This window comes from Oryx dammah, unplaced genomic scaffold, assembly GCF_014754425.2.
Source record: "Oryx dammah isolate SB20612 unplaced genomic scaffold, SCBI_Odam_1.1 HiC_scaffold_29, whole genome shotgun sequence".
NCBI lineage: Eukaryota > Metazoa > Chordata > Mammalia > Artiodactyla > Bovidae > Oryx > Oryx dammah.
The window spans coordinates 9,605,035-9,617,547 of record NW_024070213.1 but is presented as its reverse complement, the minus strand read 5'-3'; the positions used below and the strand labels follow the sequence as shown (position 1 = coordinate 9,617,547).

At 53.7% G+C, this 12,513-nt stretch overlaps 1 protein-coding gene across 2 annotated transcripts in view; it reads left to right on the top strand.

Annotated features, from left to right (window-relative positions):
* The window catches only part of GTPBP1 (GTP binding protein 1), a 22,303-nt gene extending 9,790 nt beyond the window's left edge, over positions 1–12,513 (top strand). For both annotated transcript variants that reach the window (XM_040233285.1, XM_040233286.1), the window contains 9 exons: positions 389–737; positions 3,579–3,702; positions 4,503–4,617; positions 6,435–6,579; positions 6,697–6,879; positions 7,660–7,795; positions 8,413–8,591; positions 9,801–10,001; positions 10,882–12,513. In XM_040233285.1, the coding sequence (XP_040089219.1) occupies positions 389–737; positions 3,579–3,702; positions 4,503–4,617; positions 6,435–6,579; positions 6,697–6,879; positions 7,660–7,795; positions 8,413–8,591; positions 9,801–10,001; positions 10,882–10,974 (1,525 nt within the window). In that variant the 3' untranslated portion in view covers positions 10,975–12,513. The remainder of the gene's footprint in view (positions 1–388; positions 738–3,578; positions 3,703–4,502; positions 4,618–6,434; positions 6,580–6,696; positions 6,880–7,659; positions 7,796–8,412; positions 8,592–9,800; positions 10,002–10,881) is intronic.

The window sequence follows — 12,513 nt, the reverse complement described above, 5'->3', positions numbered from 1 at the left end:
TCAATGGCTCATTCTCTGTCTCCATACTTTGTCATCTTTCAACCCTCCCATTTGGAAAGATGGGAGGGAGGCCAGCCCTGTCTTCTGGGGCCACTTTGGGGGGGCACTTGCTCTCCCCTCAGCCTGGGTGGCTAGAAACCAGGGTCATAGAGGAGAGCGTCGTGGTCCCCGCTTGGCTTTAGGGCTCCTGTTGGGGAGCTCAGTTCATCCTGAGTAATGTTCTAGTCCCTGGGTACAGCTCCAAGAGCATTCCCAACGTGCTTACCCATGACTCAAAAGAGCAGAGAACTGGAGAGGCTCAGGGGTGAGCCCGTCCCTGCAGATCCAGTTGCTGGAGTTCACTCACCTACCAACTCTCACACAAATGTATGGGTTTGTGTACACACAGGGTAGCGGTCGTGGGCAACGTGGATGCTGGCAAAAGCACGCTTCTGGGGGTCCTGACTCACGGGGAGCTGGACAATGGGCGAGGTTTCGCCCGCCAGAAACTCTTCCGCCACAAACATGAGATTGAGTCAGGCCGTACCAGCAGTGTGGGCAACGACATTCTGGGCTTTGACAGTGAAGGAAACGTGGTAAACAAGCCAGACAGCCACGGCGGCAGCCTGGAGTGGACAAAGATCTGTGAGAAGTCCACTAAGGTGATTACCTTCATCGACTTGGCCGGCCATGAGAAGTACCTGAAGACCACTGTGTTTGGCATGACCGGCCACTTGCCTGACTTCTGCATGCTCATGGTAAGTGAGGTGCTGCTGAGAAGGACGGGGGCCTCGGCTCAGCTCCTGGGATGTGGTGGTATGCAAGTGTTTACCATTGTTCTGAGGCAGGAGCCTTTGGGTTTAGGGCTTTGAAACCGGATAAGGATGACAAGTGTTGCAAGGGTGCCTGGTCTTCTCAAGGGTGTACCTTGATCTTTCTCTTAGCTGAGGCCAGGAAGAGATCCTCGAAAGGAAACCAAGGTGCCATTTGCAGAGCTCTCTCATTTTTCAGAGAGGTGTAGAGGAGGGTTCTCCTGGGGCGTTTCTTACTACTTTCTGAAAGGAAACACCTCTGAAAGGTGTTTCCTCCTGGGGTCGGTCTATTTTGAGGTGACATTGGGCAGCACCCTCAGAGATGGGGCAGCCTGGGGACGAAGTGGAGGCGAGAGCACAGACAGCCACTGAGGGGCTAGAAGGTGGTCTCTTCTGAAGCCTGGGACTGGTGTCCGCCTCTCACAGCTACGTGTTGAGAGGTTTCTGTGTGCCTGGCACTGTGCCAGGCCTGAAAATAGAGCCGTGAACAGGCTGTCCTGCGCACCCATAGAGCTCACAGTCTGGTGGGAATAGACTTTTCAGCACCTCACCACGTGGATAAACTGAAGAGGGAAGGGAGCAGAGGCTTCTGGGCTGGATCACATTGTGAATCCCACAGTTGGGTCTCTTGGATCTTCCTGGCCAGAGGGTAGGAGTCTGTGAGGCCCACAGCCTTGGTCATGACTTCACAGCTTTCACGGAGTGCAAACAAGCTGGTTTTCCTTTGGCAAATCCTTCTCAAAGCCCTTCCCCATTTCCCAGTCCCTCCAGCTGCCTGTATTAATAAGTGTAGTAAATGAAAGCATCTGTTCAGCACAAACTTGATCAAGTTGCCCAACGAACAGGTTCTCCGCCAAATTCTCTCCAGACTGGAGAGCAAAGAGGCAGAGCATATGTGTGAACACTCGTCAGCTCTCTGCCCAAGGTTCTTAGGATCTCAGTGTGGTTTCATCTCCTGTATCTTTGGACGTTGCAAAGGACCCTTACCAACCTTGACTGGCCAAGGAAAGCTGCTCTTCCCGAAGGGGTTTTAGAGGAAGAGCGTAGAGTGTATTTGTGGCAGTTGTTGGATTAAAATTAAGAAGGGTATAGAAATCAGTTTAAAATGAGCATTTTTCTAACTGAGCTGCAGTTAGTTCGTGTCAGTCACTTTGCGACCCTATGGGCTATAGCCCTCCAGGCTCCTCTGTCCGTGGGATTTTCTGGACAGGAATACTGGAGTGGGTTGCCATTTCCTTCTCCAGGGGATCTCCCCAACCCAGGAATCAAACCTGGGTCTCCCACATGGCTACAGTGATCAATGGACATGTCTTCACCCCAGATGAGATGTTATATGTTATTTGACTTTTAGGTCAAGAGCTAAATACTAAAAATCTCTGTAGAAAACAATGAAATACTTGATTATTGTTTCATGGCAATCAATTAAAAAAAAAAAAAACCTTGAAAATATAGAGACAGCAGAGAGAGCATTCTCTTATCCCTCCTGGAAGAAGAGAAGCAGGTCTGGGTAGGTTAGGAAAGGTGGTGGGAGGGATGGGAAGATTTAGGAGGAAGATGGTAGAGGGGTCGTGGTGCAGGCAGAGGGAACATGTGTGGGACTTCTGTGTGGGTGGGGTGATCGCTCCCCTGGGAACCGTGATGACCAGTGGGAGCATCACTTGAAAACACTCTGGAATGTATGAAGCCCTGTATAAATACGTCATGGCAATTTTAACCTTATTTTGTTTTAGTGAGTAATACATGCATATCGTACAAAAATTAAAAGGTACCTAAGGACTTTAGAGACTTTCCACTTCAGAGTGAGAAGTCTCTCTCCTGCCTCTTCCGTTTTCTCCGGAGGCAACCAGTACTGCCAGTCTCCTATACATCCTCTAGAGATATGTTGTAATCGTACCAGCAAGCGTGTGTATATTGAAAGTAGATTATATTATAGACATTGTGACTCTTCACCCGAAATGCCTCTCACAGGTCCTGAAATACTTCAGCGCACAGTCTGCTACTGTTTCTGCACCCAAGAAGATGAACGAGAGTTCACTAATATCATACAGTATCTAGTCTAAAAGTATTTACATTATCTCAGATGTTCCCCTGGATGTCTGACAGCTGCTTTTTTTCAAACAGTGATCTAATCGCCACTCTTCATGGTAGCACGCTGTATACCACCTTGCTTTTCTCCCCTTCAGACATATCTTAGAGAGTACCCCATATCAGTGAAGGAGCATTTCCTCTTTCTTTTGCAGGCACACTTGTACATGTGCAGAAATTCACGTAATTGGCCTTTATGAGATTTGAAAATGCTTATTGTTACAGGAAGGAATAACAGTAGTAACAGCGGCTCTTGCTTGAAGACCTAATTCCTGCTGGTTCCGTGTGGACCTTTGACACAGGCTTGCTTATTTAAACCTCAAGTGAACCCTTTAAAGTGATCATTATTATCCTCCCATTTTATAGATAGGGTAACTGGGGGCCAGGGATGTTAAACTGAATCTACTTTGATGACTCTGGACAGTTCTTTTCTCAGACTGAGTTTGTCTTTTTTTTTATTGCCTCTGAGTCTCCTCAGATTTTGATAGGCCGTCTTGTTGTACGGGAGGTTAAAGCTGTCTGTGCCCGGCCTAGCCCAGCTTTCAGCTACAGCTGTTTGGTTTCGTGCCCACTGTGTTCTGTTCCTATAGTGGCCCCAAAGATGAGAGTGCTCTCTTCCCTCAGCCTTCTTTGAGCCCCTGTGCCCACCCAGCAGCACTGTCTGTGCCCCTTGTCCTGATGGTCCTTTCTGTGTTGGGGCAGGTGGGCAGCAACGCTGGCATCGTAGGGATGACCAAGGAGCACCTAGGCTTGGCGTTGGCCCTCAACGTGCCTGTGTTTGTGGTGGTCACCAAGATTGACATGTGTCCTGCCAACATCCTACAAGGTAAGTGCAGGCGGCAGCAGTCTGTGGCACAGTCACCCACGGTGGCTCCTTGGTGATCTGCCGCCAGGGCGGCAGCCTGGGACCTTCTGCTTCCTTGGATTGTGCGTAGACCTTGGCCTGAGACTTCTGCTTCCTCCCTGTTTGGCTCTTGGTCTGAGTACAGCCTAGAGTTACCTCCTGCTCATTGTTCCTTCTGGTTACAAATGCAGGATCCTTGAAGGCCCTAATCTGGCATCTCTTTTCAGATGGTTCTAGGCAGAAGGGGTTGGGTTTTACCATCTAAGCTGGGCATATATGGAGACATTTGGGCAGAGAGTCTGGCCTTTTGCAACCAAAGGCTTCAAAGCAGAGTTGCAAGACTAGGCTAGAGATGGTGGGAGAGAATTAGAGAAGGATCCTTCTGGAGGGCCTCCTAAGGGCTTCTGTAGGTGTCTAAACATCCTAGAGATCCTCTTGTCAGATGAATTTTTTCCCAGGAAACAGAGCATTCTGGGAACAACACTGTCCTTCTCATGGACCCCCAAGTCACTTGCGTATAGGATGTGAGTCTTCTAGAGACTCTGGAGAAACCTGACAGGTCTCAGACCTGTGGCCTGAGCACACACTCCCCATCAGTCTCCTCCTCCTCTGGCAAGCGTTCACCCAGTGTCGGCCCTCCTTCTCTTCTCCAGGCATTATGGCATTTAGCACTGTGCGTCTGTCTCCTGCTGCGTCAGTAACGAGTGGACCTGTCTTGCCTTGGAAGCCTGGCCAAAGAGAAGGCTGTGTCCCCCTAATTTTGTTCCATTTCACCCTTTAAGAAACCCTGAAGCTGTTGCAGCGCCTGCTGAAGTCACCAGGCTGCCGGAAGATCCCTGTGCTGGTGCAGAGCAAGGATGATGTGATTGTTACAGCCTCCAACTTCAGCTCTGAGAGGTAATGGGTAGGGAGCAGTCACTTGGGCACAAGCACAGAGATTGGTTGAAATAGATGATTCTGCTCTCAGCGATGTTGCTCAGGGGCTGTATGAGGTGACCCGGATTGTGAGGTGCTGGCCTCACTGAAGTTGGAGCTCAGTGTCCATATCTGTGAAATGGGTATTATCGTCTTCACAGGGCTCTTGTAAGTCTTGGCAATGATCTATGTAAAGCGCTTAGCACTGTGCGTGGCTGCTGTTTGATAGATATACAGCCATTTTTATAACTGTTTCTATTGACTTGTAAAATGAATGTATTTTATTTATTTGGCTGCACTGGATCTTAGTTGCGGCATTCCGGATCTAGTTCCCTGACCAGAGATCAAACCCAGGCCCCCTGTATTGGGAGTGCAGAGTCTTAGCCACTGGACCACCAGGGAAGTCCCTAATTTTTTTTATACTGTTGTTTCTCAAAAGCTCTTTAATCACAGATGAGTTTTAGCATTTACTCATTAGCATGTCCTTTGATTCTGTAAGTATATATATTTTTTTGGCCGTGCTAGATGACTTTTGGGCTCTTAGTTCCCTGACCACAATTGAACCCAGGCCAGGAGTGAAAGTGGTTGACTGCCAGGGAATTCCTTGATTCCATAAATATTCATTGGATGTTTGTTCTGTGCTGGGCTTTTCATCTAGGCATTGAGGACTCAGAGTTGACTTGGGCACAGTCCTTGTCTTCAGGGTGGTCGGCTCCTTGGTCAAAGATAGTCTCTTGGTAGTAATGAGTTTTGTTGACTCCGCTGCCCCTCCCATAGTCTTGGGGCTGTTTGCTACAGGACCCAGAGCAGCCCGACTTTGGGCCTGTCTCTCCGCCCTAGCACTGTCTTTAGTACCACCAGTTGGCCAGCAGAGGGGGTACGTTTCAGTTGGCCCCATTTCAATTCATTCATTTTGTTGAGTTCCTGTTCTATACATTCCTTATTCAAGATGTAGCAAACGTGTAATTCCTGATCCTGAGAAGTTTGATTAACCATGGAGAGCAGATAGGCAGGAAACTATTATATATAGAATGGATAAATAGCAAGGTTCTACTGTGTAGCATATTCAGTATCCTATGACAAATCATAATGGAAAAGAATATATATATTGAATATATATGTATGTGTATAACTGAGTCACTTTACAGAAGAATTTAGCACCGTAAATCAACTGCTATACTTAAGTGTTTTTTTTTTTTTTAAAGTTTTCTGAAAACTCGGAGTCAAGGGTACCGATCTGGGAAGGATTCTCTGTAAGGAGGCGGCATTAGAGATGGGCTATTCATACGGAATACAGTTCCCTGATGAGAGGATTTAGTAGTTGGATAAGAGGGAAGGAGTCCAGGCAGGCAGATTAGAGTGAACAAGTGCATGGGAATGAAAAAAGCTTTGAGGAGAAGGGAGGATTCGCCAGTCCAGCTGGAATACAGGACTCTGGGAGAAATAAACTGGTAGGGGTGTTGGGAGGAGGGTTCTGGCTGCTATTTCATCAGTGGAGAGTTGGTTAAGGGTTTAAGGATGTATGCGCTGTAAGAAGAAGGGGTACTCACAAGCGCCCGGAATAGGGCAGTGGTGCCAAGACAAGAGAGGAGGGGACAGATTTCAGGGACAAAATGGTGTAAGGAGAGGAGGCCTTAGGCACGGGATGGTGGGCTAGGCGGGGCCTGGGAGGCCAGTGGCGGGGGCACCCTCAGTCACAGCAGCCGTGCCTGAGGCTTCCTGCTGCTCCTCCCTGCTCAGGCAGGCGCTCGCCACGGGCGCGCCTTTCTTCCTCTGTCTCCACACCGCCCCCCCACCAGGATGTGCCCGATATTCCAGATCTCCAACGTCACAGGCGAGAACCTTGACCTACTCAAGATGTTCCTCAACCTGCTCTCCCCTCGCACCAGCTACCGGGAGGAGGAGCCTGCCGAGTTTCAGATTGATGACACCTACTCCGTCCCGGTGCGTGCGTTTCAGTGGGCTGAACCAGGGTTGGGGCACTGAGCGGTGCTTCCTCCCGGGATGTTGGGGCCAGCCTGTGCTGCGGATGGACTCACTGGGCCGGGGTCTTCTCTGCAGGGTGTGGGGACCGTGGTGTCTGGGACAACACTGAGGGGCCTGATCAAGCTGAACGACACGCTGCTGCTGGGCCCAGATCCCTTGGGTAACTTCCTGTCGATTGCTGTCAAATCCATCCATCGCAAGCGCATGCCTGTCAAGGAGGTGCGCGGGGGCCAGACTGCCTCCTTCGCCCTGAAGAAGGTGAGTGTGAAGAAAGCTACCAGCTCCCTCGGGCTTTGCGTCGCGCTGGGCTCTGACTCATCTCCAGCTCTCAACAGCTGATCTGCAAGGCAGGGAGTGCTTACCTCACTTTTACAGATGAGGGAGCTGAAGCTCAGAGAGCCCGAGTGACGTGTCAAGCTCTCGGGGAGCATACCGGGACCTGAACCCAGGCCTGCGGCCTCCTGAGCTCCGTTCCTCCACACAGTGTCTGGCCGTGGTACCCTGCACCCGGGGTGAGGTCACCTGGGGGCCTGCCTGCTCTGCAGAGGGTCTTTCTACCTGGGGCTATTGAGGTCTCTTGCAGATTCTCTTGCCACTCAGCTTTCAGTTCCTGGGGCAGGAGACTGGGGTGACTGCTGGGTCCTGGGTCACCCACTTTTCCCACCAAACAAATTAGCCAGCAACGCCAAACTTTCTACTTTCCATCAGTCGTATTGTGCTTACCCTATTTCTCCCACTTGAGTACTTGCCTGCCTTTGTCCTTTCGCCACTCACTTAATTCTAGCCTATCCACAAGGTCTGGTTGAAATGACACTTCTGACTGAAGTCTTTCCTGACCCCCCAGTAACTACCGGTAACCTGACGGAGCCCTAAAGTCTGCCTGGGACAGTCTGCCCTAGAAAGCTGGTGGTCCAGCGCAATGAGAGGTCAAGGCCCTGTTGGTCCTGGTTCCCAGAGGGACTCCTGCCCTGCTATACCAGGGCATGAAGCCGGACGGCATTACTGTCCCTGAGGTCTGGGGTTTCCTCTTGTTTTCAGATTAAGCGCTCGTCCATCCGGAAGGGCATGGTGATGGTTTCTCCACGCCTGAATCCCCAAGCTTCCTGGGAGTTTGAGGCCGAGATCCTGGTCCTTCACCACCCCACCACAATCAGCCCACGGTACCAGGCCATGGGTAGGTGTCAAAGGGCACTGCCAGCTGGAAGTCCCTGGCTCCAGCAGCCCTCACCCCAAAGTTTCAGCTGCAGCCAAGAGTCGGGTCTCTGTCCTGTTTAGTGACGCTGTCCCCTCTGTTCCACCTACAAGCTGCAGCCTGTGGTCTGTTCATTCTTGTAAACACTAACCGAGCGCTGGCTCTGTGCCGGGCACTGGAAACTCAGACTTGCCCTCAGGGACCTCACGCTCAGTCCTTCAGCGGACGTCTGCAAGCACTGCTGTGTGCCAGGCAGTGATGCTAAGGTGCTGGGGGACAAAGACAAGATGGGTGAGGGTACTGCCCTCAAGAAGCCCAAAGTCCAGAGAAGGCACATATTCCAGCAGAGTGCCTGTGTTCAAGAATTAGGACGGTGGGTCCAGGGACTAGCAGGGTCTGTTAACTGGAGGACAGAGTGGGAGAGTGTGATGCAGGATCAATCTGAGAGGAGGCCTCCAGCTCACATAGCCACACTTGGCCCCTCCAGGTTTAGCCTGCCACATAGCTCAAGCACGGTTCATGCTTTCACTCGCTGCCTCCCCTGCCCTGAGGCCCCTGGGCGGTTCAGGCCTCTGCTGACCTCCTGGCTCCCTTGGCAGTGCACTGTGGGAGCATCAGGCAGACGGCCACCATCCTGAGCATGGATAAGGACTGTCTGCGCACTGGGGACAAGGCCACTGTTCATTTCCGCTTCATCAAGACGCCTGAGTACCTGCACATAGACCAGCGGCTGGTGTTTCGGGAAGGCCGCACCAAGGCCGTGGGCACCATCACTAAGGTATGGCTGGGCAGACCACCTTGCCTGCCTGCAGGAAGTACCAGGGGCTTCCAGTTCTAGCCTGTGAGCACAGCACGCTCTTCTTGAGAAGCCCTGTGAAATCTTACCAAGTGCCATCTGCTCTGCTGCCCTGAGAGGCATCCCTTGACCTCCTGTCCTTCTGGGCTTTGGTGGCGACCACGGTGGAGAGAAGGTTGGGGTTGAGGCATGGCAGTCGTCAGTAGGAGAGAATGGTGGGAGAATTTCCTGGCCTAGGCGGGGTCAGCTTCTGAGAAGCTGGGCACAGGCTCCAGTGGCCTGGCTGGGGCAGTGCCCTCACAGTAGTAGGTCCAGCTGGAGCGAGTGCTGGCCAGCAGTGGGGCACAGGCTCGACGAGCTCTTTGTGTCCTGGAGCCTGCCTCACGCCCTCTGCAGACTTCATCTGTTGCCTCGAGTAGGGGCCCTTGAGAGAGTGGTCTGACCCCTGCTCCATACATCCTGTCTGAGATCTTGGAATAAGGCTCAGGCTCGCTTTCTCTCCAGAATGGCCTTAGGCCCATCCGCGACCCTGGGCCTGCAGTGTGTGTTGGGGAGAGGGGAGGATCGTGTCCTTGAAGGCCCCCTTGCTTCAGACTGGCTGAGGGTTTGACTGAAGCTACTAGCACGTGCTCTAGAACCCTTGGGGATGCAGCAGGGCCTGTTCCCTGCTTTGAGATTGAACTGGGATCATCAGGGAAGGCTCTGAGTCAGTCCTTCCTGGGTGGTAGCTCTTAAGAATTCTGATGGCAGCACTCCAAAGGCTTCCACCTCCTGGGAGACTCACTTGGTCTCTTTGGGAAGCCTGAAATGAAAACTTGCCCCAGACTCTTGTTCCATGGGCAGCAGGAGGTACAGTTGATGCTCAGGGCAGGCTGGACCCCCAGCCTGGGAGCTAAGCTGAGTAGCAGATGCTGGGGTTCACAGATTGTGGGAAGAGCAGCCGGGGTGGGGAACAGCCTGGAACCCTTCTGGGCTGGGCGGAGACCGGTGAGACCTTGGCCCCGACCATGGCAGCCCGAGTGCACTGAGTGGAGAGGGCATCTCGCCACCCTCCGGCCCCCGCCTGCCTCGCCTAGGCCCAGCCAGGCCCGGGGTGGGAGGTCCCTGAGACCTCAGGCTGGGGCGGGGACAGCTGAGCCCGTGTCACGGCTAGCAACTCCAGGCTCACCCCCACCTGCTTGGTTCTGGCAGCTCCTGCAGACCACCAACAACTCCCCAATGAACTCCAAGCCCCAGCAGATTAAAATGCAATCGACGAAAAAGGGTCCCCCACCCAAAAGAGAAGAGGGGGGCCCCTCTGGAGGGCCCATAGTGGGGGGCCCCCCACAAGGAGATGAAGCTTGCTCCCTAGGGGCCACCCAGCTGGCTGCATCCAGCAGTCTCCAGCCACAGGTGAGTGCTTCCCCGGCCAGATCAGGCGGGGAGGGGGCGAGAGTGGGGGGAGGAGGTGACTCACAGAAGAGCCCAGGCAGCTTTGCCAGCCTGCCGTGTCCTTGCGTTCCTCGGTGGGTGTCTCCCACGCTCCAGGCCTGTAAGTGTTCTCCAAGTGGGAGCTTTTGGTCTCTTAAAGCAGTGGTTTTCAAGCTTGAGATGTTGCGATGTGGCCTATGTAAAGTCAACTTAATGAGTCAGACCAGCATTTAGTTTTAATGAACTAGAATTAAAAAATGTCAGTTTCCCTGTCACAATAAGAGCAAGTGATGTGTGTGTGTGTAAGAATACAAGTGATGTGTGATGTGTGCACACTGCAGCCCCAGGTGTCCGAAAGATGCTGCCTTCAAGGGTCCTTCTGGGCCCCTTCCCCGACGTGATGTGAAGGGTGGGTGGCCTCCAGCCCCGGTCAGTGTGGCTCTCTCTCAGAACCTCCAGGCAGCTCTGCGCCCTGGAGTCCTCTCCTGGCACCCCGACATTGCTCCTTTCCAGAGTCTTCCCTGACTCCTCTCTGGAGAGAGAGCTTCTGCCTAGACCCCTCCTTCCTGCTCTCCCCCCGGCCTCCTGTCGAGTCTCCCCTCTGCTGCCTCTGCACGCTTTCCCTTTGCACCTGTCAGCAGTGGCACCTGTTCGCTCCCACCCCCTGTGTGCCCCCTGAACTGCTCCTCACACCCTGATCACTGGGACCCACCGCCTGCGAGGAAGGCAGGGTGGGCGCTGTCTCCATCCCAGACAGCCGCTCACTCATGGGCAGCCCCCGCTTCCCAAGGCCCCTCTGTGCCCTGTGCTGCCCCAGGCCCAGCAGGCCACTGCTTCTCAAGCTCTTCCTTCTCTCTTTCAGCCCAAGCCCAGCAGTGGGGGCCGGCGACGGGGGGGCCAGCGTCACAAGGTGAAGTCCCAGGGGGCCTGCATGACTCCTGCCAGCGGCTGCTGAGTCTCCCCGGCCCACCTCCGCCACCTGAGGGATCCTACTGCTCTGGCCCCGGCTCCGCCAGAGGGACCAGAGCAGCCCTGGCGCCACTCGCCTTCCCCCCGGCTGAACCCGGAGCCTCATCATTCCCCCCACCCCCATTTTCCAGGGGGGCTGTAATTTATAAGCTGAGGAAGGTGGCCAGACTTCCAGAGAGGACTGACCATCTCCCACCCTCCTCCCTGCCTTCTTCCTCACTCACACCTTTTTTGTACATCCGGGCCCTTAGTTTTTATTCTTTTTATTATATATCTATCTCTCTATCTAGTGTGCGTGTGGTCGTGTGTGGGGCTGTGTGTCTGAGGTGCAGGAGTGCGGCCAATCAGGGCCCTGGGCGTCTTTCTCCTTTTTCCTCTGTGGCTGGCCACCGGCCTCCAGGAGCTAGCTGGCTGCCTGTCTGTGCGTCCGTCTGTGTGTGTCTGTGCGAACCTTCCGGGGCTGTCGGACTGACATGACCCCCCCCCCCAACCCCGTGTCCATTCTCTGCGCCTGGAGCCGCCGGCTGTGGGCGTCCAGGTGGGAGTGTCTGCTGGTACTGGAATCCTCCTTCCGGCACTTGGGGATCTTAGCAGAGCCGAGAGTGGTGGTTCCCTAGTCTCTTTGTCCCTCTTGTTCCCCTTGAAGCCCCCAAACAGTTAATGCCAAAAGCTCTTAAGCTGTAACCTGTAGATGCGTGGAGGGTATTGGCGATTGGATTGTAGGATCCTCCTTCCCCCATCTCTGACCCTCAGGCTTGACCTAGAGACAGCTGATGGCTTTTCTTGCCCCTCTGAGACAATCTTCTGTTTGCCTAGCTGACTGGGGTGACCCCTCCTCAGCCGATTCTGTCACTGTGGAGGCTCTCGCCTTGCCCTTCCCAGGGCTGCCTCCTGCTGACTTGGATTCTGAGTCTTGTTGGGCCTCGGGCCACTGAGGACCAGGACTGGGGGCTGCCCACTCAGGCTCACGCTCAACAGCCCATCTTTTTGGTGGGGGTGCTGGCTGTTCCTCTGAGCGAGGCAGGGACAGAACCCCTCCTTGCCTACATCGCCCCAGCATGGCTGCTGCAGGAGCACAGGAGTGAAGGGCCGGAGCCCCAACTGGGAAGCTCTAATTGGAGTACAGGGAGGGCAGGTAGGAGGTATTAGCAAGACTCTTCCAGACCCATCTCAAGAGTATTAAGCCCTCAGGAAGAATCATTGCCTGGGTTGGGGGTGGTGGTGCCCAGGCCAGAGAGGGCAACGTGGGCCCCAAACCAGCCTGGGCTGAGCTGTGGACTAAGCCCTCACTTCAGGGTGGACTGGTGGGCAGAGCTGTGTTCTTTCTCTAGCCTGGGACACCTACCTACCTGGCTGGGTCCTTCCTCAGCCTCACCTCCCCTCCATCCCCAACCCTTCACCACTCCTCCTGCGTCCAGACCCCTGGTCCCCTCTCCTCCCTTCCTTCTAACTATTTCTAGTTACCACTTACCTGTGGCCATGGACTGACCAGACCAGCACACAAAATAAAAGTTTGTTCCAAGTT